Genomic DNA, 25,872 nt, shown 5'->3' with positions numbered 1-25,872 from the left:
CTCTATCCCTATTCCTCTTGGGTGCCCCTCCCTGCGCTGCTCTACGCTGCTCCAAGTGCCCTGGCCTCCGTCCACTCGTCTGGGGTCTGGGCTCTGGGGTCTGGGAACTTGGCCGAGACCGAGACCGAGACCGAGTCGGAGCCGCCTTAATCGCTTTGATCTTGGCGCACCAGAGTTAATTGCACGCTTGCTGCACCACAGTGGTTGTTGCTGTTGCTGTTGCTGTTGCTGTTGTGGCGATGTTGCCGCCGTGTTTCGGCTTGTTGCCTGCCACGACGGCTGGCAATTTGTAGGATAGATCCGTTGGCGCGGTTGCCACATGCATGTTGGTGTGGCAGCTTCAATCAAATTAATTGTGCCTCGGCTGATGGCAATTGTCCGTGTTCTGGCGAAGCCCAAATATCCAGAAAGCAGGGAAAGTGTCCTGTGCCAGAAGTTGTACTTGTGTTGTTTCTAGAGTTGTACTTGAATCGCAAACAGAAGCCTTGAGCCGCAGAACAGGGAAGAGAACTCGCAGTCACAGGTGGAGGATTAGGTGGGCATTTCCATCCGCCCAGCGGATGGGCTCTGTCATTAGGCATTTTCCTTCTAATTGCCATGGTTGCTATTGCGGACAATAGCAAACAACAAGTAACTTAGCCATTTGGTTGCAATTAAGCGTCGGAATGCCGCCGACCATCCCTTCGCTTTTTGCAGCGACAACTTTCGCATCATTAGCCCACTTGGATGATGAGCCCTGTGCCGTGAGAACGACTGCTGTGGGTCCTAATGCATTTGGAGCCCAGTTGGAAGAGCATTCGTCTTGAATTCAAATAATTTATTTACAATTATTCTGCTCCGCAAGCTTACAATGTTTAGTGTGTGAAAAAAACTTGTTACTATTTACAGACTTAGGACTAGCTAGAGAACTACTAATGAAAACTAGGGGTGATGGATAAACGGGTAATTCGGTAATTGGGGAGCGCGACCTATAAAGCTATTAACACATTTCAGTTTCTCCTTTTCGGGCTTACAAGCTAGGCGTACAAACTAGGGCTCAGAGCCTTATACATGTGATGTGTGTGGTATGTACAGTAGTAGGGTTCGAGATTTTTCCAGAGCCCCTCATTCTAGACTCTCGATTGGTTGGGGTTGTAGACGGGCACATTGTGAAAACTGATGCCAGCATAAAGAGGAGTGATGCCCCCCGTGGGCAGCATGGACTTGCCACTCGTATACAAGTGCTTTTTGGGCAGCGCTCCGGCCGACTTGCTTTGATTCATCAGGGAGGAGGTGGGTGTGCCGCTGGCCCCCAGCCGGTTTCTGTAGCTCTCGCAGGTCTTGCGCGACCACACCCACATCCCCGTCAACGTGCCGCCCACCAGCTGGAAGAATATCCGGACCAACGCTGGCCAGGCACTGAGCGGCGTGGGTGAGAGGCAGTCGTCGGGGGTGGAGCAGCTGGGCACTGAGTCCGCGTACCGCTCGCAAAGAGCCGCCACCACGCCGGCGGTCGTGGGTGCGAAGTACAGCAGCGAGAAGACCACGAAGCGCTTCCGGATCTGCCCGAATCGGTGGTGGGCCAGGGTGGGCTGCAGCTGCTGCTGCAGCGAGAGCAGGGACCTGGAGGCTCGCAGCGTGAAGTACAGCCCAAGCAGGAGTAGGACCAGGGCAGGCAGCTCCACGAAACCCGGCGCGTAGCACATTCCAGTCAGCTCACTCGGACGCACCTTCTCCAGCAGCAGGGCGGCGATGGGAGGCGCCAGCGGCGGCACCCAGGCCAGAACGTGGAACAGCCCGGATCGCTTCTCCAACGCCTCGCTGGACCACTTCTTGTGGGAGGACAGGTAGAAGCACAGGGCGAAGATCAGCCACCAGCTGGCGGCACACAGGCTCAAGTAGGAGGTGGTTATGTAGGAGGCCAGGCAGGGTGGCGTTAGCAAGCAGCCCGGCCGCATCAGGCGCCCCTGCACCTCGACGTCATGCATCCTTGCTTGGTTGTGGAACACAATCCGCTCCAGGTAGCACACGCTGAAGAGGTTGTAGCAGAGGCACAGGAAGAGCACAGGTCTCTCGGGGTAGCCGAACCTGGTGGGCTCCGCCCAGAAGGTCACCAGGGCGAACAGGGTCAACACGAAGCAGACGGCCGAGAGCCCCAGGATCAGGGTCTCAGACGTCTTCTTCTGCGCGCTCGTGTGGAAGGCGTCCCGCTGGCACTGGGGCACGCACTCCTCCGGATTGAAGGGACTGCCGCTGAAGTTCTGCGGGCACAGGACGCCGCCCAGGCCAGGGGCAGGAGGTGCCCCGCTCTTCCAGAAGCGGTACGTCTGCGGCTGATCCTCGAGGCTGGGTGAACCGGTGGCGGGCGGACCACTTGGACCTCCGCCTGGCACGGCCACCTCCTGGGGAATCTGCATGCACAGCTCGTGCTTCTCCGGCTGCGGCAGGCCGTCGCAGTTGAGGAACGAAGGCCACAGCTCCATCAGCTCCGGCGGAGCGTTCTCCACGCACTCCCCTCTCACGGTCTCGCACAGCAACTTGCAGGCGGCAACGGGGCGTGGCACATCCGGCGTGCACAGCGGAAACAGCGAGGAGCAGAGCAGAAAGCGGGCGCGACGCGAGCAACCGGATTCTATGAGGGGCACCAGTTTGGCGATCTGCAATGGAGGGAGCGAAATATAATAATGAGTAATGTGATTCCAGCATTCGAGCAACAACATTAAATCAACATTCTGTGATTCTGTGATTCTGTGGAACTCTCAACGATTCCCGCAAATACAAACAGTTTGCTGTAAACAGGGGAGAAGTTCGATTCCAAACAATTCCCATTCCGGTTCACACCCTCGTGTATCGGGGTCTATAATTTTATCTAATGAAAGTGCAATAAGAACGCTGCCTTCCTTTGTTCTTTGCCGACACGCAAGCAGCAACAAAGAGCGCTTTGCGATTTGCGATTTGCTATTCTAACAAATGCTTGCCATTTGCGAAATTACACAACTGCAGTTTGCTTACGCCGCCTAATGTCTGGAATTAAATTAGCCCAAATTGCCGAATTAGATCGTGTAATGGCCATGATTCTGGACTCACTGCTTTTGCTGTCCGATTGGGAAAACAAGTCGGCGGAGAGCATTGTTTTGCTAATTAAGTCAGCCAAGTACTTGGAAAAGAAGTGATTTGTTTTTTCACACACACTTGCTAGTGTAATTTTTGTGTGCGGATGATCTCTGAGTCTCTTCATGTTATTTTCCATTACTAATCTCGCAAGTCGCTTTGTTTGGTGTGAAAACTTGCGTCAGACTTCACACATGGCACATGGCGAAAATGCCGCCAGTTTCCCAGTTGCGAGCTGCGAGTTGCGAGCTCATTCCATTTCCATTTGCAGTTGTCGATGGCAATTAATTGTCAATTACCAGCCACGCAATCTAATAACTTCAAAGGAAGCCACGTTTCCTCCTCCCAACTCGACTCCAACTGATCGGAAAACTATGCAGCCGAAGAGGTGAGGGTATGTTTATTCCTAACGTTTTCTTACGCAAAAAAGTTTTTAGTTCGCCTAGTAAATCATTACACACACAGGGCAAGTGAGATGCAAAACGACTTTACGTAATGTTAAATATAAAGGGATGTCGCTCTGTTCAGTAATGGGTATCTTATAATCGAGACCCTTGACACAGCGCTCCTTCGGCTTTTTGCTTCGTCCATTGTCTATCAACGAGAAATGCCGACTTTGATGACGATGACGAACCAGACGGATCAACATTTATGAATTTGTGGAATTTAAGACAAGTCAGCGCGGCAGGAAAAAACAAGGACCAGGTCCCCAAGACACCAAGACACCAAGACAAATGGGGCAGACGGAAAAGAAAGAAGAAGTCAGGAGGAAACCGGGAGAGAAAAAAGCTGCATCAAATTATCGAGCAGTCTTTTCTCAGGAAAGAGACTCAGGTCTCGCATACCCATCACCGACCACCGTTCACCGTTCACCGTTCACCGATCACCGATCACCGATCAGCGATCATGGGGGACTGGGACTCCTGACAAGGATTTGATGGCCCGTCCGCCGAGCTCTTTGTTTGCTGCCAAACAGTAACCATATTGTTGTTGTATAATTAAGCCACATTAGGCCAAAAAAACTGAGAAGAGGTGGGAAGGAAAGGAGGAGAGACTGAGAGATGGAGAGATGGAGAGACTGAGAGATGGAGGGACTGAAAGATGGAGAGAAGGGAAGTAGGAAACAGACCGGCGTCCAAGAACCGGCGGGCATCTCGAATGGAGCATTAGACACGCGATTTACAATTTTTTAGGCTTTTGCAGCTCTCTGGAAAATGGCTGCCCGCAATAATAATTTAATGATGCAGCCGCCTAGTGAACCACATCATCGCCTTGCCTTGGCCATAATCATCCTCTTGGCCAAACTCTGAGCCAGTCGAACCAACAACAACAATAACGAAGCGGCAATCAGCCTAATAGACCTGCCTTGCCACACGAGTGGGAGTGAGAGGGACGTGCAGGCCAAGTAAGGTGGGCAAGACAGGTGGGGAACGAACAGTGGGCCGAGTTCGGGATAAGTGCAACAAATTGTATTCACCAAGATGTGGACAAGGTGAGCTAAAACGTACTTGTATTCATTTTGATACAATGAAAGAGCAGCATACGTAGTAAGTAGGAGTAACATAAGTGGGCTAAGTACTAGTACGCCAGTTGAACCAAGGTGCCTAAGAGCTGGCCAAGTGACTAAAATGTATTATTAAAGCAAGAGGGCCTCTCACCCCCCTTGGTCACGATGATCCCCATCCCCATCCCCATCCCCATTCCAGCTCCTCGACTCTCCAGTCTGCGCAGCGAATGCAATCTGCAACGCCCTGGGCCTTTTCCTCTTTTTTGGAGCTGCTCAATGGTACTTTCGGTGTTTCTCTGCGGCGACGCAAGTCGTCGAAATGTTGGCGATTCGCCGCGGTTCTCGACCACCCGACGAAGATTACCAATTCATTTTGTTATCGGGTTTATAGGGCCAGTTAAAAGTCTTTACTTAAACTGATACTTTAGATGGTACAAATCCAAGTGCAATATTTATTTCGCAATGATGTACTAGTTATCACCACTTAGAGCGAGGTTTTTGCAACGAACTGGAGTTTAAGAGCAGATTTTGAAAGAGTTGAGAAATACGTGTGTGTTTAGTCGGCTGTACATGAACCGCAGATTAATTTACTTAAAAACGTAAAACGTAAAACGTAAAATTTGGGCTTTTCGTTCCCCTCCCCTTCAGTTTCTTACTGCCTTTCGACTCGCGGCTATTTCCTTTCATTTCGGTTTCTTCTCTTTATCTCTTTTAGCTTCGTTCGCAGCGTGTTTCACACTTTTTCAGTGAAGTCCGTCCGTCCGTCAATTCGTCAGTCCGTCAGTCCGTCAGTCTATCAGTCCCAAAGACAATTCGATACCCCCTGATACCGCCCCTTTTCAAAATTCAATTACAAGGCACAGAGCAGCAACAACAATGGTCAAGTGACACCTCACAAGCTAAACGCAAACGTAACAATTGTTCGATTTTGATTAATGATTGCGTTGCAAAAATAAAAGCAGACCGACTTTGACTTGAATACGTGTTTTTTCGAAGCGAATGCCGGCATTAGGAGCTATGGTATTGAAGTAAAATCATTTTGAATTGAAAGGCAACAGAACGGCGAACTTCTGTTTGGATTACTATTTAGTTAAAACTTTTCTGAAAAACTTGTGATGGGAATAGTTGGCTATGTTTATTGGCAGTACAAAACTTCCTTCCTTTTAGCTGTGCCACCTTCTTTGGTCAGGTTATGGAGGAAACAGCTTTTGAAAATATGCGTTTTTTGACAACATTTTAGTTTTGTGTTTTGTGCTATAAAATAATCTGTTTTTTTCCGATAGCAGTTAAAATAGTGGTCCAAAACAAGAATGTTATACCTCGTTGAACTCGTAATCAAATCCTATCAAACTGTGTTTTCAAAAAAAATTCTATTTTTTCACATTTTTTGATATTTTTGATGATGTTACCCCCTTACAAAAAATTTTTTTTCGAAAATCAAAAAACTTGTGATGGGGATAGTTAGCTGTGCTTGTTGGCAGTATAAGACGGTCTTCATTTCAGCTCTGTCGCCGTTTTTGGCCAAGTTATAGAGGAAACCCCGCTTAAAATGTAAGATTTTTGACATTTGCTGTTTTCTGTGTGTATTGGCGGTACAAAGCAGTCTTCGAGCTAGAGAGCTGAAAAGATTCAGATTGCTTTCATAAAAATCTCTAGCGCGAGCCCCTAAAGCCATCCGACTCCCTTTAAAGACCGCCGCCTCTGGGGGAACCCCCGCCCGGGTGAGTGTGCGATATCTGTATCTGCCAGATGCATCTAGTTTTGGCTCTCGACTTGCATGGGGATTGGGGCTCAAACAATTTGCCGCCTGTCAGTGTGACAAGTGTTGCGAAATGCCGCTGAAAAGCCGCTTTGCCGCACACACGGCAAAGACTCATGGATAGTTGATAGTTGATGGTTGAGCAGACAGCTGAACAGTGAGCTCTCCTCTTGACGCACCACTTGGCGTCTCGGATTCAAGTTTGGTCAGTCCATTCGTTGCGGATATGCCACATCTTAGTGGCAAGTCGCTGAATCAGAAAGGGAATGGGTCTTGCGACTGAATATAGTTTAAGAGCTTTAAGAATCTTTATTTGTTTCGTAAGGAATTTGTGTTTGATTAAAATTTTCACGTAAAAAGGTGCTTGAAGAGCTCAGTGAACTTCTGAAGCTGGGCTCTAATGCATTTCGTTGCTTATTTGGTTTACACTTTATTTTATTTAGGTGCCGTTTGGCTTCTTTTTTTGCCGTCTTGAGCGGCTTGATGCGAATTGACAGCTGTTTGCCAGATGCCCGAGGTTGGGGGAGCGTTCAGAGGCGACTGTCAGCCAGACTCACTGGCGGCACAACTTCAAAAACTACTGATTTAATTCGCCACGAAAGCGTTTGCAATTAGCGAACGGTGACCACAGTTGGCGATGTTCAGTAAACGCGGGAAAATGGGCAAGGAACTGTGAATTGTATAAAGTAGTAAACTTCGCTAATTCATAATTCATAACTTCAGATCGGTGACTTAATTCGCGGTGCAAGGAGCGGCAAAACCCCAAAACTATTGATGTTCCCTAGTGCCATCAGCAGCGGCATATGCAGATAGGCATACTTTAGATCTGTCACTCTTCATTAGCCCTAGCATAGATTGTCCTTATTCCAAACATGTGTATCGAGTCGAGTTATTGTAGCAAGCCGAGCCGTGTTAGCCGTCTTTTCAGTCCCCTCAACGTGATCGCTGCCACAACTGTCAAGCAATGCCGACGACGTACGGCTGTCGTCTCACAATTAATTGACATTTTGACTGCCGAGGATTGTCATTCAAAGGCAAACTTCTTCGAGCGGAATGCACCGAAGGAGCCCCTCGCCAATTGACAGAGATGCTGAGATGCGGAGATGCGGAGTCATTCGCCGAACAGCAAAAGGCACACCATTAACTACTGTCTTTGTCTGAACGGAAGGTCTGAGTGTTTGGTTTGATATGGAAGTTGCTCGAAACATTCACAGAGGTAGATCTTAAAAGATTTTCAAAGCGATTTAATATTTTCAGATAATATTTAAAGTTATATTTAGGGGCTTATAGTACGATATATAAACTTAATCCTCGCTGTATTTACGGAATGCACGGAATGCCTTTAAGTCGCTGACTACTGCTGTTCCGATCCGTTTCCAAGCTAGATAATCTGCCTCAGCGATCTCAAAGGCCCAAAGGCACTTCAGCTGGCCCAGATCTCTGGGGCTCTGCGAGGTTCTGCAGCTACGTTGGCAATACAATTGGCACATGTTTGGCCAGTCCTGTCCCCGTCTGGAGCTACTTCGACGGTCTCTGGAGGGCATCAGAGTTTGGGGATCGGGAATCGGGAAGCGAGAATCGAGAATCGAGAACCGAGAACCGGGAGACCTGACAGCCCGTGGCATTGTTTGGGCTTTGGGGAAGGTAATGTATACGCTGCCGTCTGCTGATCTGACATTTTGTCGGGCGGGATACCCGAAATAAGCTGCACTTTGCCGACTCCACATGCAACTTGCAACAAAACTGATGCCGGCAGTTCCTATTCCATTCCCTTTCTTTCTCCATTATTCAGATTCGAAGAAACAGAAGATGGCATCTCCAATGGGCGGCGAAGAGGGAGAGCGGTCGGGTCAATTCACACGTGCGCAGGCGCGCAGTTCAATTAACTTAATTGCCATGTAATTACGAGGAGCAACAACAACAGCAACAGTGAGTAATACCACGCCACAAACCACCACATCGCAACGTCATCTCCAACATCCTGCTGCGCTGCGCAAAAGCGAAACTAAAGACTTAGGACACAAACCTGCTTTCGAGGCTTTTTGCGATGGCACTTCTCTTATACCCTCACAGAACTTTATTACGGATTTAATTTGGGAAATGTTAGCTTGTATCAATTTAATATCAACAATTTAATATCAGTTTAAAGTCAACTATTAACATTTTTGCAACTATCTGCCTTTTTTTATTTAGGTGTGTGTTTTGCTATATTTATGAGATAGTGTGGATACGAGATCGTACTCACCACCTCATCCACGACTTCCCCAGTGACTCCGACATTCCAGTTGGAATGGCCAGCCGGCTGCTCCTTCTTCTTTTGTTCCTCAACTCCAAATCACTCCTCCCCCTGCTCCTCTCTTTCGCTTCCCATTCGCCGAGTGGCTGGGAAGGCATTTGAAAAACGTTGCCGCATTTTTTGCAGCAGAAAATAAGAAAAAACGAGCAGCCACTGCTGCAAAGGAATGAACTAATTGTTTTCAGTTTTTTCATGTGCGTATTTTTGTATGTTTTTCTGGCGTTTCTCCTGCTTTTCAGCCCTGTCAAATTGCCTTCGCCAACATTGCAACTGCCCTGCCCATCATTATGGGAATGGAGCTCCAGCAAAAGGTCCAAGCACATGGACAACGATCACCTGAAGAAGTATTTGGATGTATGCTTCCAACATCCATCCATCAACGTTAAGGTAATCTTCATATTTATATATATATGTATATAAGTTATGCGCCATTCGCGGGACTTCAAAGTCGCTGATCCCTGAGCAGGAACAACAAAAGCAATGGCAGCCGCTCTCCGCATTTTGTGTGACATTATCGGCGTTAAGTCGCTTTCAATACCGCCCCTATGGACTCCTCACCCTGCACCTGCACCCCTCGCCTTGATTACAGTGCAAACACAGCAGAGCGCTCTGCCGTCCCGCTCCCTCCACGGTGCCATCTCGCTCTGGCGGACGTAAGCCAGGTAGCTGAAATAGCAACAACTCTAGTAAACGACGGCGCTTGGCGTTTGGCGTTTGGCGTTTGCAGACTGAGTTGCGATAAGAACGAGAACGTAGCAAGCGGTTGCTTTTCTTATCAGGAACGTCCGGCGGATTAACTCGGTGGGTTCCCTATTTTCTTTGATTTTTCCAGCCGATAGAAAAGAGCTGCTAGCTGCTAGCTGATAGACAAATGCAAACACATTAGTTGTGCTTTTATTTATCGGAAGAACAGAGAAGAAACGGGAATTTATAATGCCAGCTATTATGACAGTTGCGAGATAAAGAGATAAACGCTAGATGACACGCAAGCCGCCTTCTTGGATTCTTGATTCTGAAGCGGTCTCGGTGGCCCACTTAACTTGCAAAGCGGTGGGAAATAGCTGGTGAGCTTTGTGAACTTGGCCTAAGGTCACAGTTGCCAGTGCCAGCAAGTGAGTTTTACGGACTGCGATTGATGTTTGCGAAATGGGTCTTCGAAATGGCCCTTTGGCTAATTTCTTGAATCAAATTAATATTGGCTAGATATTGATAGCGCGGTATCGGCTCGATATATGTACTTTGCCCTGCCTGAGGTTAAGTCATGCGGCCTAAAAATATATGTGGCTGATACGGACCTTTGCGAGCGATAAGCCATGGGCAATTGTCATAAAAATACGTTTTACGGCATTCCTGTGGGCACCACAGAGTTACCCGATATCAAAAGCCCCCTTTGGAGCCCCTTTTCCACCTGGGATTGCTGGCTGAGCATTCTTAATGGGTTTTGATTTTGAAAATCAAACAATTTTATTGTCGCCATCGCTGTTGCTGCTTTATAGCTGCCATCTTATGGGCTGCGGCCTTGTTCAAGTTTTGTTGAAGTTCTGTGGAAGTTTTGATTCTGCTTTGCTTTTCAGCGGAGAACTCTCACTGGTCGGGTAATTCCTTGCTCAAATATTGACAATTACTTTACATAGAATGCGGCTTAGTTTTTCAGTGAAAAGTGGGGGACCCACCACAAAGTTCAGTAAGCTTTATGAATGTGGCACACTTTCTTCCAGTTAAATTTAATTAATTAACATTATGAAATCAACGAAATTGAAGATATTTTCCCGTTCGCAGTGGAGGTAATGCTGCCAGTCGCAAGATGGTTATCTATGGAGACGCACTCTCAATTAATTTACTTGTAATTATCGCTCGACAAGCACTTTGTTGGCACTTGATTGCAACGCCCACTCGCCAAACAGCCGAGTTCTGTACTGGCATACGGACAAACAGGCAAACAAACAAACAAACAAGCCGCCCAACTAACAAAAGATAAACTGACAAACTGACAAACTGACAAACTGAGGAGGAGTACACTCTCGATCTTGGACACGGACGGAAAAATGGAAACCACAACCTAACTTCTCGGCGTGTTCTTCTTGTGACTTTGACTTGTTTTATTTGCACCCAAAATACCATTATTTCCCCCGGCGGATTCGGATTTCTTTTCACGTGGCAGGCCGGCGTTTTACGGTGCTTTCATGTGTATGTGTGCTCTTGCAATTGCCGACTGATAAGAATCATATATATGTATATCAACCAAAGGTAAGGCTCCCACTTCAGCCTAACACCTCAACACCTTCTGAAGTCGAAACATTGAATCTCGGATCTAGGACACACACTTCCCATCTCAAGTGCCCCAGTACGCAGATGGAACTTTCCATACCCAAATGTGTTTCACCTTTGCCTTTCATTTCGCTTAATGCGATCGGCAGCACTTTAATGTAAATACGCCCCAATATATGTATGTACTACAGTACACTGTGTAGCTTTTGATGCTTTTTATGGCCCTAGGAATCTCCTTTGATTTCTGCGTTTTATATGGCTTCCAGATGCTTTGATCAAGTCGTTCGGTGTGTTTGTAGTTTCTTCAGATTTCCAGGATGGCTGCTTAATTGCCCCTTGAGTCTTGGCCGCGATTCGTTCGCTGCCTTCTCTCGTCTGAACAACTCAACAGAAATCAAAGAAATCAAAGAAAACCGAGAAAACCATGGAAACCATGGAAACCCACTCCCAGATCGGACAATGCCTTTACTTTCCTATTTTTCAGCGCCACGATGAAACAAAGTAGGCGGCAACTCGCACCGCTGAGTCCCTTAAAAATACAAAAAAGATACAAAGATACAAAAACCAAGACCTAGAGCAAAGGCAGAGGCAAAAGCAAAGAGGAAATATTCAAAACTGCAGCCAGATAGAAATCAGTGGAAAGCGAGTGGTCAGTAAGTAGCTTCTGTGGCCCGGAGAAGCAACTGGCACTGCAGCCCAGCCAAAAACAGATGAGTTGATTGAATATTTGTATATGGGAAAACTGAAAAGTGGCCCTCAAAAAACAGAGATTGGTCGGAAAAAAAGCCGAGTGTCCAGCTCTTGTGCCTGCACTTGGCATCGCCATCGGAGCAACAGGAAAAGCGGCATCGCCATCGACATTTGACTGTTTTCATCCAAAAGAGGGCATGGGCATGAAATGCCAGATACGCTCAAAGAAACCGAGCTCCGGAGTAAAGGTGTTAATGGATCTGACTGTGCACACAGATACAGCCGCTATCTGAGCTGAGCCCAAATAAAACCGAAGCCGAGCTGACGATAATGCGTTAGGCTACACGGCGAGAAAAATTGGGCTACCGGCAGATCAGTACCAACAGTGCTCAACTACCACAAGGTGTGAACACTTTCAGTGCCGTGAAAAAATAATAAGCAAGTTCAAAGCCATTACGATAATCATTTCTCTCAGTGTGGCGGCAGCTCTTTCTTCTCGTCCATTTGAATCGCCGGCACAATCGCACAGGTCTCCCCAGACCACTGGCATCTTTTGTGGCCGTTCTTTGAGATTTCCACTAAATGGCCTGCCCATTCTGCCGACTGCCCATTTCCCCGGCTTTTCCTCGACCGCTCATTCCACGCACTCTGCGACGCGGCGATTTTCATGGGCCATTTTCACGGCTAATTACGCAACGCGAGCGAGATGACCTCGAATGAGCTGGGTCGCAGCTCGGACTTGGACATGGAATTACAAAAGGCTTTTCCTGAGAGCTGGTTCACTCTGGTGGATGGTGCATTGCAGCAGTTGCTCAAAGACGACATCATTGAACGCCAATGCCAATTAAGAGCCGCCCTTTGACTTGTTTCAGTGATAATGGCACGTTTGCGTTCGTTGTTTGCTCGTCTCTCTTCCACTTGTATCCAAACAACTTTCGAGGCGAGGAACCTTCTCCTTGTTTTGCCGCTCCGTCTTGTAACCCAGAGCGTTGCTAATGGAAATGAAGCCCCGAAAGATACAGATGCAGATACAGAAACAGAAAGTACGATCGGAGCAGCGGGGGGCGTGCGAAGAGGGGCAACCACGGTTTCGTATCTTTGGCTTATGAGTGCGAACTACATTTTAAAAGACCCCCAAATACCCGCAAAATAACTTCTATGCCTTGCAAGTTGCAACAGTTTTGTTTATTATTTACGTAATCTCTTTGGCAGTGCGTACTGCCAACATCGCTGCTGCGACAGCAAAACTGAAAAGACTGAAGAAACAGAGGGTGTGTGGGCCGTCGAGAGCCTGAGTGAAGGTTGAGGGGCGGAAGGCCCCCAGCTCTTTGATGAGCTGCCGCCCTCCAGCAGTCAGCTCCACGAGCCCGTCACTCACCATGTCGAATGTTTGGCAGAGTTTGGACTCTTGAACAACATTTTATTCGCCGCCTGTTGCCTCACTTGTCATTTACCGCGATTGCTGGTATTTAGTATTTAGTCTTGGCCAAAAGCGTTGTTGTCTGCCGAAGATGTTCTTGAACCAAGACCTCCAACAACCCAAATATAACTAATTAAATATGTGCTCGAATACCAAATACCAGTTCGGTTGAAAGTGTGGGGTCTGAAAGTACTTTCGTTGGATTCCGGCTGATGTTTGGCATGTTTAGCTGGAGTTGGCCAGCAATTTACCTGCGCGGCATGTTGGCCATTGCTCATTTTATTTTTAGCCGCTGTGTTTGGCTTTTGTTTTTTGGTTTTGGGGGCCACACCAAAGGCGGGCTATCAAGAACGTGGGATCGGAATCGGGATCACGAGGGTCCGGGACGTGCCTGTGGACGTGTGGCTCCGCTTACCTGGAGCTCAGCCTCCAGCTGATTGGTGTGACCTGCCAGGTTGGGCAGTGCGGTCATGTTGTAGCCCAGGCCTTGGCAGGCGGACACGGCGATGGGCTGGCACTGCAATCCATTTGGCCCTGCTCCCGTGGCCAGCGGTCCATGCTGACCATGCTGGCCAATCTGGCCACCACTGCTGGACGCGGTAGGGATCCAAGTCAGGTGCAGGAGCGGAATGAGGATCTGGATCAGGGCGGCGTACATTTCGCTGCTGAGTTGAGGAGTTTTCAGGAGGTCATGTTGGCCACTCCAGAACCTTTCTGTGCAACCGTCACTCGCGAGCACGTAAAAAAAATGGTTTGTGTTGTTTATATCGCAGTTCGACTCTCAGTGGATTACGTATTTCTCCGGCTTACAAGGACCCGCTCCGAGAACTGCGAAACGCGACCGCCTCTCTTCAGTGCTTTCAACGAACTGAACCATCGACGTTCGGCGAACGCTGTGCGCGATGTTCGATAGGCGGAGTGGCATGCTTATCGATAGAACGATAATGTATCGATGTGCGTTCATGGGCGGGTAGCCGCAGAATTGCAGATATTTATATGTTTTGAATGCACTTACCCAGTTGCTTGCCTAATGTCTAGCTTCGCACTTGGAAGTGCCACTTGCACACTTGGGATCTTTCAGGTCCAGCTTAACCGCAGCCTTTTCTGCGAGTGTAGGGCGGGGAAACTCGATCGGTACGTCGACCAACCGCATCAGCAACATCAAACAAAGCTGCATGACTGCGGGAGCGGGGTTGGGGGGCATGGGGAGTTGGGGAGTTGGGGGCTGCTCGCAGAAGGCGGAACTTTCAGGATGGGGGGAGGATGAGGGGGAGAGGAGACGAGGGGGCACGGTGGATGCAATTGAACACCGGGACCTCCACACGTTGCAAACGTCGGCGGCGGCGTCGGCGCTCTTTGATGTGTGCTTTGATTTCCGGCAGCCAGATAAGACTTTGCCCCTCCCGCGCGCCCCTCCTTTCAGCCCTCTTTGCTGCTTTTTGCCTTTGCCTTTGCTTTTGCTTTTGCTTTTGCCGCTTAGAAAATCGCGGATCAAAACGGGTTGCTGCCAATATCGTTGCTTGCTGCGGGTCCTTCATCTTGTGCGGGGGGAGGGGGGTGCAGGGTGCTATCGATAGCATTAGATCGTAGGTAACTGTGTCCACCTGTTCTGATTCACTGCATCTGGTTGAACACACGTGTTTTACCATGTGTTCGTGAGCGAATGACTCAACTTAAATAGCCTTTGGCAGACTCTTGCACGTTGAGATGGATGGTCCTCTTCGGGATGTGGAGCAGTGTTCCTGGGCACACCACACGCAAGTACGGCATCACTACAGCCACTCAGCGTTCAGTGCCGTTCCGATCCCCCATCCCCGAATCCCGATCTTCGGATCCCGCAATTGTCGTCGCAGCTAATCCCCCATGTAAGTACCCCCGAATCGAGGGACAGAACCGGAGATCGCTTTGTTTGCTTGTTTGTTTTTGTGCGGCTGTTGATCGAGATCTGCCAGTTGTTTGAACTTGGATGCGCACGCTGGGAAATCATCAAAGAAATCGATCTGAGCACTGAGCGCGAGTGGGATGGGTATGGGTATGGGATTGGGAATGGGAATGGAGCGGATAATAGCTAATGTAAGCACTTGCACTTGGCCTTCCTCCCCCCACCCCCGCCGCCGAATGAAAGGCGAGGCAGCCTCCTTTGTTTACCCACCACCACCACCACCACCACCACCACCACCACTCATTCCATTCACTCATGCGGCCCTATGTTTTTGTTAGCTGCTCAAGCGGGTTTCTGTTAAGTGCCTGATCCCCGTTTGTCCGACCGGAGGATCACCACTGGCTGGTCCAGCAGTGGCGATAGGGTGCTCTTTGTTCGTCCATCCGGATGTCGGAAGTCAGCCGAAATGGGTGCAGTGCACTGAGTATATATCTCATTATTCCATCCTTAGTTGAGCCTAAGTCGTCCACATGAGTCACCTCCCACTTCCACTTCTACTCCCACTCCCACCAGACACAGGCGCATCCGTCAGATACGCGAATATCCATCGGCTCTTTTGGCTCTTTCCATTAACTAGTTTTCTGGTCGGCCGAGTTCAAAAGCGCTTATTAATCTGCGGTACTTGTGCTTAGTACTTTTAAATACGTTTTGAGTACTTTATTCAGTGTGCTTGATGTTTCGCCGCCGCTCCAAGTCACGATGTTTGCTCTGCTCGTCCCCCTTCCCCCCTTTCCGCTGCTCCTTTCCGAGCTGTTTGCCTTGCTTTTGGCTCTCCTCTTGCGAATTGGACGCGCGTCAATATTTATTTTGTTTATCTCCTCGGTCGCTCAGCTTGCGGATACTTGCGGAGGGGCAGGCGCGGGGAGGAGGGGTTCATAGAAAAAGTGATGGAGAAACGTAAGTGGGCTTGCAATGGATATAGTTGTGGCCAAATCACTGCAGATATAAGAAGCCAAATGTGCACTTTCCGAAATAAATCGAAATATACATACATAGATTTCTTCCCGTGCAGCCAGGTAGAAGAAGAATGGGCGGCTGGCGCCCGCCTGCAATTCAATCCGCGCGGCGACACCCAGCGGCACTCTGCTGGCCAACTCTTTGGTTTTGCCGCATTTCACTTTGTTTTCGCCTGGCAGAAGCCATACGAGTAATGCGATAATTACAATGCCAGGAATCATTCGTGTGAATTACCGCGGCTCAGACTGCAGACTACAGCAATCTAAAGTTACTCCCCGAACGAAGGGAGGGGGTGGGGTGCCTGCCGAGGGAGCTACTTGGGATTAACCTACGTCTCCTGTTACGCCAGCCAAATAAATCTTCGGCCGAAAGAAGTGGGCAAGTACCAAGTACACGTACTTGGTGCCCACCTGTTCCAAGCTCATTCGGTGCATTTGCCTATTGGGTCTCGTTGATGTGCGCAAATCACTCAGCAGTCGAAGTCGAAGGAGCTGTAAGCCAGATAATAAAACATCAAAATCGCAGATCTGAAATGCGAAAAGATGGCACGCCGCAGTGACAAAGCACTCGATCTGCCCTCTGCGAGGATGCGATTCCAGCGAGGGCGTTCTCTAGACAGAGATAATTTGCCATATCCTGGCGGAAGGAGGCAGGGATGGAAGCAGGCGGACCAGGCGCAGTCGGCGAAAGATGTGAGACGCGCCGGCTGCTAATAAAGTTGCCCGCCAAGAGGAGATGAAGAGCTACGGAGGATTCCTCAATAGGAATCCCCCCTTCGATTGCCAGCCGCCCGTCTGGGTGCCAATGCAGCGACCTCACAGCGATACAAATCCGCAGGCGGACGAGGGGTTCCTCAGAATTTCCATTTTCAAGCGACGCGAACTGCAGATAAGGGACTAAATGTCAAAATTATCTGCACTCTCGTTCTCCATTTTAACCCATGGCATGCCATGGTTCCACAACTGCCCAAGTCCAAAAAAGAAGGCATTACTTAAATTCGCATCGAGGAGAAAGAATTCTATTTCAAGCGCCGAAGTTATAATATTTATGTTCTGCGAAATAATACTTAGCACTTAATGCTTGGGCTCTCATGGGTTAAGCATCGCGCACTGAAGATGGCAGAAGAGCCGAGTACGAGGAGCGGAGCTTCTCCGTCATGGGACAGACAAAGTGCAAATATATGTTGTCGGACCACAAAGCCGGTCCCAAATCCAAAAGCCGAAAGCCGAAAGCCGAAGGAAGGCGGCCAGAACCGCAGAGCCACAGGAAAAATGGCTCAAAAACAAGAAAAGAAAAAAAGAACTGGGAGGAGCGAAGGGAGAGGAGCGGGGAGGAGCATATCCCTCGATATGCCAAAGTGCATCAGGCACTAAAGTGCAGAAAATTGAAACAGGCTTTTAATGAAACGAAAGCGCCGCCAGAGATGAGATGCGCGACTGGCGCGGATGACTCGGACGACCGACCGACCAATCCAGCTATCCATCCAGCTATCTAGCTGGATACGGATACGGACATCTGGCCCAGACGTCCACTCAGGTGAAGGCTCTGAGACATGGGAAGGCAAAATAAGAGGAACACAAAGAGTCAATTAATTAGTAGATGGATCCACGATTGGCGCTGCATTTACTGGCTCTGCTGGTTCACTGCGGGAAATAGTTGCCACTTTTCTAGGCCTTTTATGTTAACAGGGAAATGAAGCGAAATACTCACAGAACTATCTTCCCACTCCTGTGGAGAGTGCCTTCTTGCAGCATGTGCTGCGTATTGCATACGCAGTTTCTCTCAGTGTCTACACTGCGGCCGAGAGTGGACCTTCTTCACTTAAGATAAGAACTGCGAAGGAAATAGGAGCTGGGCGTTCATTAAGTGATAACAGAGCGTTTGACGGGTCCGCGTGAGAAGGCCTTCCGACCCAATTGGACAGGTAAGAAGGACTCCATCCATCCATCCGGGCCATGGATGTGAAGGGCGCCCAGAGACCAGGACTCCCACTCCGGATGAGCAGCCAAGCCAAGCTCACAAAGAGAGGTAATCACGGGTCGGAAGCTGGAAACAGAAAACAGAAGCTGCAGGGAGAAGGATGACTCAAAAGCACGCAATCCCCAGGGCGCCACACGGATGCAATAACCAAATGAATTGTTGGCACAGAGTGGGGAATGCTGATGAATACTTCGTGAATACTGCGTGAGTACTGCAAATAGAAGAATCCTTCCACGAGAAGCTTTTGTTTCGCAAGAAGTCCTAAAAATGAAGATAGCGGAGATTATGCGTAAGTGCAGGCTGCATGCGGGGCGTGGCGGGGGAAGCGGCGCGAGATTGGAAGAGGGAAAAGGAAGGAAAAAGGCGGGAATCGGTTCCTCCTCTGCAGAATGTTCATTACCACCAATTTGTGGGGGCCGCCGGGGGGCGGGGGAAGAGCAGATCTGCACTGGGAACAATACAGTGTCCAGCTGCGCGTTTCGGGATTATTTAGTAGATGAAAGCAAGCAAGCTGAGTTATACATACATATGTATGTATGCATGCATGTATGTATGTATGTAGTTGGCCAACCTGGGCCAAATTCATGTCCGTTCAAATAGCGCCGGGATCAGGGTTCCAGCTAAAAACAAGAGAGAACGCTGTAGTCGAGTTTCTCGACTATATGATACCCGTTACTCAGCGGGGTGCTACCGCACCGGGGTCCGGGGTGCGGTGTGCGGGGTCCGGGGTCCGTGGTGCGGGGTCTGGGGTGCGGGGTCCGGGGTCCAGACGGACATGGCCAGATCGACTCGGCTATTGATCCTGATCAAGAATATATATACCTTATATGGTCGGAAACGCTTCCTTCTGCCTGTTACATACTTTTCAACGAATCTAGTATACCCTTTTACTCTACGAGTAACGGGTATAATGAAGTGCTCGCCCTCCTCATCTTCTTTCTCCCTCTTCCGCTATTCCTCATCGACTTCTTTCTTGCTCTTCTGCTGCTTCTCTCCGTCTTTGCCCTCACTCTCTGGTTCCTTCTCCATGTCTTTCCGCTCCTCTTTCCCCTCGTCCAGCACCACCAATCTGCTCCTCCGCCTCCTCCCCAGCTCACGCTGCATTTTGTGATATATGGCCCCAGGGGCGGGCCAATTTCGAGGCACTTACAACGTTCGGGTGTTGGTAATTATAGGACTTTATGTCTGGAGGTTTTCTTTATGATGGCTTTTACTTTCGTGTGCCTCATTTCGTGTACCGCGGCGTCGCATTCGAGTAGCGCATAAGGCCAGGTAGACATCTTGTTCTCATATTCTCATCAGCGGCTTTTATATTCCCTGTAATGTTTGCCGAATGGTAACAAATAATCATATTTTAAAGAGTATTATATATACGAAATTTGCTCTCAAGTCAGCGCATTGGATTGGAACTCGGCTACGCGGCACCGGAGTCTCAAACCCAGGGCTGCATATGTAGCGCACACTATCGGGATTATAGCGGTAACGCGCTGCGGTCACACCTAGCCATCTCTTCTTCTTGCCGCCGCTTCCGCTTTCTGTTCTTTTTCCTCGTGGTTTTCGACTGACAAGATGGCTCCTACCGTAAGTGCTCCGAAATGCGGAATTCCAGCCTGGCCACCGGCGCCCGGGTGCTCCAGGTTATGTAAGCCTGCTGGGGCCGGTGGCCAGGAGCGGAATACGCCATCAGGCGAATGTGTGTGTGATTTTTGTTCTTTTTTTTTCGGTGTGCGTGCAGGCCAAGACCAACAAGGGTGATACCAAGACCGCTGCTGCCAAGCCAGCGGAGAAGAAGGCTGCTCCCGCAGCCGCCGCCAAGGGCAAGGTGGAGAAGCCAAAGGCTGAGGCCGCCAAGCCCGCCGCCGCCGCTGCCAAGAACGTGAAGAAGGCGCCCGAGGCGGCCAAGGATGTGAAGGCAGCCGCTGCTGCTGCCAAGCCCGCGGCCGCCAAGCCCGCAGCTGCCAAGCCCGCTGCCGCTGCTAAGGATGCCGGAAAGAAGGCACCCGCTGCCGCTGCTCCCAAGAAGGACGCCAAGGCTGCCGCTGCTCCGGCTGCCGCCAAGGCTGCTCCTGCCAAGAAGGCTGCTTCCACGCCCGCTGCCGCTCCCCCAGCCAAGAAGGCTGCTCCCGCCAAGGCCGCCGCCGCAGCCCCGGCTGCTGCTGCTCCCGCTCCGGCTGCAGCTACTCCTGCTGTCGCCAAGCCCGCGCCTAAGCCCAAGGCCAAGGCTGCCGCCCCAGCTCCCAAGGTGGTCAAGAAGAACGTGCTGCGCGGCAAGGGACAGAAGAAGAAGAAGGTCTCTCTGCGCTTCACCATCGACTGCACCAACATTGCTGAGGATAGCATCATGGATGTGGCCGACTTCGTAAGTAGCTGGGGTACACAGATGATCACGAATCTCACCGCTCAGTATCAAGCACTGGTTGTATTCTGGCGTTGCTTTCAAGATGTTTTGAGAAGTATCTCCTATTCATCGTTCAATTGCCCGAAGCTTCTTTTGTATGTCAACCAGTTTATAACCAACGGTAGTTCTCTCAAAACGCCTGAAAGCAATAACCAGAATATCCATAACCACCTAAATCAGTATAGTCTTACCGCACCAAGCTTTCCACTGCCCTCCAAGTTAACCAGGGGCTCTGGATAAAAAGTTGTGGTTAAAGTAAGTTCACTCCATTTGGCGATAAACTGCTGGCGGACTTTTCCCGTGCCGCCGGCGGTTAACAACTTCTGGAACAACAGTAAGCTACTCTAGAGCAAATTCGTAGTCATAGGGTGTGTCATGTGTCCGTTCCGAACCGAATTCTTCGATGCCCCATGCGGGCACACGTGTTTCTCCGCAGCGCCTTCCAATCGCGCTTGTTGTCAAGGGGCTCTGGGCACTGCACAACGGGGTAGCCACTGACCGCCAGTGACCTGGCACTGGCCAGTGGTGCAACCGTCTGTGAACAGCGTCAAGCCGTGCTATGTGTACCGCCACGTGGTGGGCCCTGGGTTGAGTGCGTTCACATCCGTGGCGCCTCAGGCCAAAATTCATAGTGCGCCCTGCTCACAGTGCCCGCTCTTTCGCGGCACTGCAGGTTTTCCCAACTAGTTAGCAGTTACAGTCAGCATTAGGTGCTTCCTCCATTCGCCATGTGATAAACCTAAACCTAAACTGAACCAAGCAATTAAGTACCCGCTAGTGGGCAAACCGAGTGCGCTGAACGCGCTTCTTAGCAGGGCGCTCCGTCGATTAAAGTGTCGCCTACGTCGCAGGATCAGGTAACTACAATCTTATGCTGCCTTCACAGACGGGGTAAGGAACCACTAGGAAGGGTACAGTCCAAGTATGTAACTGTCATTTGAATGGAACAACCATTTACTACTACAACTAGTCCTCCGACTAGTACTACACCTAGTGGTTCCGTGACCCCCTCCATTGCTCACCATCTATCACCTGGATAAATCTGTTTTACAGGCCACGCCGATTTGCCGTCAGAGAGTGAGCTTTAAGCGTCGCTCTGATGGCAGTGTACTCAGTGGCACAGCAAAAAATTGGTCACTCTTCTTTATTTGGGCTTTCTGTTCTACACACTCGACTCTTAGCCTTAACAAAGACAGAGACATTTACGCCAGCTTACCGCTGGCAGGCTCCGCTAGCAGGATGCTCAAGAGCTCCAGTCCAAGTCCAAGCAGAACTAACCGGGAATACCACCCTCTCTATTCCGCCCGCAGGAGAAGTACATCAAGGCCCGCCTTAAGGTCAATGGCAAGGTGAACAACCTGGGCAACAACGTCACCTTCGAGCGCTCCAAGCTGAAGCTCATCGTCAGCTCCGACGTGCACTTCTCCAAGGCCTACCTCAAGTACTTGACCAAGAAGTACCTGAAGAAGAACAGCCTGCGCGATTGGATCCGTGTGGTGGCCAACGAGAAGGACTCGTACGAGCTGCGCTACTTCAGAATCAGCTCCAACGACGACGAGGACGACGATGCCGAGTAAAGATGCAGCAGATCCATACAGCGGAATCACTAGGTTTACATTGGTTTTATTATACATCACACGTCCTCGACGGGCGTGTTTTTATAAGCTAACAACAAGATGTGAACTCATGAAAAAAAGAAAACTCCGGGCTGGCCTCAATAAAACAATTGTGTGTTAACCCTAACGCCAAGTAGTTCTTATTAGTTGTACAAGTCTATGTGGGTAAACTGCCTGTTCAATGACTTTAGTTAATTCGCTTGTAAAGATGCGGGTAAAGATCATTGAAAAGCTTTGTCTTTGAATATGACTCAAAAATGCGATAGCCCCGTCTCGCTTCTTTCCGCGTTTGGTGGCGAAAGAGCTTGGCGCTTTGGAAGAGTGATGGATATCATATTGTGGATGATGCATCATTTAGTTGTTCGTAGTACGTGGTCATGCACTTGGCAAACGCTACTTGATTCTTACATACTTGGTATAAACGGGCTGGGTAGATTAAGAGTATGAAACCCAATCGAATTAAACTTTTAACCAAGTAGTGACGGTGCTCTAATGAGCTGTCTGCTTTCACAGATTTAGTCACAGATTCTATCTTCTATCACAGGTTTAGCCAGCTTTGCGGTTACGAAAGCAGGGGCACTAGAATAGCCCGGACAACTGCGGTTGCTCATCGTTATGCAAGCGGACCGACCATTAACTAGACAATTTCCCATTTAGTTTAAAATTAAACACATACGTGGCGGGTGCTGTGGGTGTGGGCGAAAGCTTTTACTTTATTCAACAACTGGGGAGTGCAACAAATACGTTTGCTTACAACAATGCAAAAAGAAGCAACAATTACGCTAGCAAGTCTAGAAAAATATACACTTTTAGTGGGAACTGCAACTTACGTTCAGTTTTCAGTTTGTCTTTCTTCAGAAGGCTTTTGAGTCGGGTTTACACATAGGGTTATTCATATTCATATTCATATTCATATCGATATAGATATACATATATGCCGAGATATTCGAACGTTGGCTTTGTTTCGAGCTCGCTGGGATTGGTCCGGGTCCGGGTCCGGTTACGGGAGCCCATTCACATCGCAATCATCACAATTGAAGGCCAAATTGGAAAAGGGGGACTTTTGATGGGGAATTGCGAGCTGGGAACCCAGCTTGTTTATCCACAAATACTGTAGTCGTACCATAGAGATGGTACGGCATAATTCAACAATTTTTGTCCAATTAGCGCCTGGAATTATCGATCTTGGCCAGCGCAAATAAACCGTGCGCGCCAAGGCCAGAACAGCTGGGAGGAAGGTACAGTAGGTAGTAGTAGTAGGGTTGAGTAGTATTGAGTGGGTGCGGGTGCACAGTGGAACGTTCCAGAAGCATGGTCTTTAGAAGCCAGCAAGCCACTTGGCCACCACCCCGCTCATGAGCGCGAGCAGAAGGCTCCGAATGGTCAATCCCTCCAAGGACTGAGCTCCGCCGGTGTTGGACGTTACGGATGCCTGAACTGGGGCAGCGACATCCTGGGTCTTCTGCACCTGCTGCATTCCTGGTTGATCGGCGGCCATGGGCGCCAGTGGTGCTGGACCCTCGCCGGCGGGCGCAGCTGGTGGCGGGGGTGCCGGGTAGCAGGCAATCTTCTCCACCTCAATCATCTTGGAGCTGTCGGTCGGGTCCGTTTCGTTCACCTTGGTGGGCACGCAAATAATGCCGCCGGGCGGTGGGGCAGCAGCTGCATCCGGTGCGGTCATGTTGGAGGTCTCTGTATTGAAGGGCATTGCCGGCATTGGTGCCATGGGTACGGCTGGCTGTTGGGCATCCTGGGTTGCGTTGGAAGGGGCCATTGGTGCGGCTGGAACTGCTCCTGGGGCAGCCGCCACACCCGCTGCGTTTATCACAGTGGTGCCATCGCTGGCATTCACCGGCACGCCATTGTTGATGATGATGATGCGATCCTGGCCAGCAGCTGGCGCTGCGGCAACCGGCTGCGAGGAGGAACTGCCTCCCGAGGGCGTAAGAGCGTGACCCAGCAGAGCACCGCCCAAGCCACCAGCAAGCAGGCCAGTTCCTGCGAAGAAATTAAACATTGAAGCGCAAAAACAGATGTGCGACTAAGCTAACAAGCGGTGCACTTGATTTGGGTGAAAACCCAAAGCAAATATGAGTCAGCAACAGCAGATTGCTGTAGGGGTTCAGGGTACACCGCGAGTTGACCGTCTTTTTGGATATCTTACCGAAGCCCAAGCCAGAGGAGGACTGCTGCGGCGGTGCGGAGTAGTAGGTGGCTCCGGGCGGCAAGGCAGATCCAGCCTGGTAGTAGGTGGCACCCGGGGGCGGAGCAGCAGCTGGGTGATAGCCACCGCCCATGGGCACATGGCCGGCAGATGGGTAGTACGTAGCTCCAGCGGGGATGTTGGCCGGATAGCTGCCACCGTGTCCTGCGGCCGGATAGTAGGTGGCGCCAGCTGGCACTCCCGAGTACTGCGGCTGATGCATATTCGATCCGGTAGCGGCCCCATAGCTGGGAGGAGCTGCTCCGTAGTTGGGAGCATGATAGGCTGGCGGCGGCACGTGCATATTGGGTCGGGCTCCGCCGGCGGGATTGGAAGCGGAGTAGGCGGGCGGCGGACCCTGCGGCACATTCCAACCTGGCTGAGGGGCGGAGCCGGGGGATCCCGATGAGCCCGCGGCCATTGGGCGATTCGGCTGCGAATTGTAGTTGGGGTAGCTCAGTTTGGCCACATCTGCGTGAGAGTTGCCGGCGGCATGGCCATTCGTGCTATAGCTGGGCGTCACGTGACCGTAGTTGGAGGAGCTGGACGAGGAGGAGGTCTTCCGCTGGTTGCCCTGGTTACGCCGGGCATCCACAACATTGTCGCCGCCGTGCGTCAGCAACAAGGCAAACACCGCCCAGGCCACAAAGGCGAAATGGGAACAAGCGCCACCACTGGAGGCCATCATGTGATCCGGATTAGTGCTTCACCCTTTGACGAGAGGAGACGAGACTATAGTAATGCCAAATACGGCAGTCGTCGAGCGCAGATCAGCGGTCACCGATAGCGATGTGCATGCTAATTACCGAAACCCGTTTTGGATGCTTCTGGATGCTTTCAGCTGCTTGCGTAGATTGTCCGCAAAACAAGTTTTTTAATCGGTTAAAACTGTTGTTTGATTTCACTTTTTGCTGTGCGACCAGGTGCGGAAGTCGCAAAATACCTGTTGGCTTGTGTCTTCTCTAGACATTAGCCAATGCACACACCATGTACGACATTTTTTAGGTAATGTTTGGGCGAAAATAAAGGTTCACACTAATTGAATTCCGTGCGGCAACTTTACCCAGTCAATTTGCTTAGTTTTTGGGTTTCAAATACCAGGCAAACAGAAAAAGTAGCAGGCGCTAGCTGGCCGCTCAAATCTAGTTAAAACAGCTGATCGCTTTTTCATGATGGCCGCCCTGTACGTTTTTCCAGTCGCCATTAGACGGGAAGCCAGAGGCGGAGGGGTAACCGTTATTTTATCCCATGAGCCCGCCCTATACGTCTTTCCAGTCAGCAGGCAACTATAAAGTCAGCCTGCCCCCTACGCAAATTTATGTTCGCCTGGTGTTGAATCACCGAGAATCCACAAATCTCGCTCAAAATTTCCGACCCGGCATCATTTTTCCCAGTCAGATTGCCACGTTTTGGGGTCTCAGATACCAGGCGAACAGAATCAGCAGCAAGCAGCAGCTGGTAGCTCGAAATCAATTGAAACAGCTGATCCTTTGCATGATGGCCGCCCTTTTTCATGATGGCTGCCATTTCGATCTCCCCAGCTCCTTCTGACCAATAGGAGAGCAGCGGAACCGTTACTTGGGATCTGAGTGCAGAGCAGTGATGAGCGACCACGTTGTTCTTGTGTTCGTGTCACGATTTTAGCACGATAGGCACGAAATTCCCTTGCATTGCATGGGGTCGTGCCGAAATGGAGAGGCACGCGGGCAACTCTATATAAGCGCCAATTTAACTGATCAGCTGATT

The 25,872-nt window shown here is 50.1% G+C and overlaps 3 protein-coding genes and 2 long non-coding RNA genes across 8 annotated transcripts; 2 read left to right on the top strand and 3 right to left on the bottom strand.

The window, feature by feature from the left end:
• Nucleotides 1–802: 802 nt before the first annotated feature.
• On the bottom strand, nt 803–13,907 carry LOC6523838 (frizzled-3). The gene is made up of 2 exons (XM_002099675.4): nt 13,446–13,907; nt 803–2,636 (listed from the first exon to the last, which is right to left on the bottom strand). The coding sequence occupies exons 1-2, from the start codon at nt 13,686–13,688 to the stop codon at nt 1,110–1,112; spliced, it is 1,770 nt and encodes a 589-aa protein (XP_002099711.1). The 5' UTR covers nt 13,689–13,907; the 3' UTR covers nt 803–1,109.
• Nucleotides 6,006–8,527, top strand: LOC26534598. Of its 3 annotated transcripts, none has more exons than XR_001453759.2 (3): nt 6,014–7,572; nt 7,627–8,000; nt 8,149–8,527. It is a non-coding gene; the product is annotated as an uncharacterized LOC26534598 (long non-coding RNA). The 3 variants fall into 3 exon arrangements; XR_001453758.2 differs by having other exon boundaries at nt 6,016–7,572; nt 7,637–8,000; XR_005560375.1 differs by having other exon boundaries at nt 6,006–8,000.
• A 1,673-nt stretch (nt 13,908–15,580) lies between the features above and the next one.
• Nucleotides 15,581–18,601, bottom strand: LOC120322216. 2 transcript variants are annotated; one of them, XR_005561998.2, is made up of 3 exons: nt 17,640–18,587; nt 15,965–16,420; nt 15,581–15,908 (listed from the first exon to the last, which is right to left on the bottom strand). It is a non-coding gene; the product is annotated as an uncharacterized LOC120322216 (long non-coding RNA). The 2 variants fall into 2 exon arrangements; XR_005561997.2 differs by having other exon boundaries at nt 15,965–18,601.
• A 770-nt stretch (nt 18,602–19,371) lies between these two features.
• On the top strand, nt 19,372–22,050 carry LOC6523834 (60S ribosomal protein L22). The gene is made up of 3 exons (XM_002099673.3): nt 19,372–19,490; nt 19,645–20,268; nt 21,618–22,050. The coding sequence occupies exons 1-3, from the start codon at nt 19,479–19,481 to the stop codon at nt 21,882–21,884; spliced, it is 903 nt and encodes a 300-aa protein (XP_002099709.1). The 5' UTR covers nt 19,372–19,478; the 3' UTR covers nt 21,885–22,050.
• A 557-nt stretch (nt 22,051–22,607) lies between these two features.
• Nucleotides 22,608–25,090, bottom strand: LOC6523833 (transcription initiation factor TFIID subunit 4). The gene is made up of 3 exons (XM_002099672.4): nt 24,933–25,090; nt 24,088–24,837; nt 22,608–23,921 (listed from the first exon to the last, which is right to left on the bottom strand). The coding sequence occupies exons 2-3, from the start codon at nt 24,812–24,814 to the stop codon at nt 23,242–23,244; spliced, it is 1,407 nt and encodes a 468-aa protein (XP_002099708.1). The 5' UTR covers nt 24,815–24,837; nt 24,933–25,090; the 3' UTR covers nt 22,608–23,241.
• Between the last annotated feature and the right edge of the window lie 782 nt (nt 25,091–25,872).

This window comes from Drosophila yakuba, chromosome X (genome assembly GCF_016746365.2).
Source record: "Drosophila yakuba strain Tai18E2 chromosome X, Prin_Dyak_Tai18E2_2.1, whole genome shotgun sequence".
Classification (NCBI taxonomy): Eukaryota; Metazoa; Arthropoda; class Insecta; order Diptera; family Drosophilidae; genus Drosophila; species Drosophila yakuba.
The sequence above is the reverse complement of the archived record's forward strand: the minus strand, read 5'-3'. Positions and strand labels throughout refer to the sequence as shown.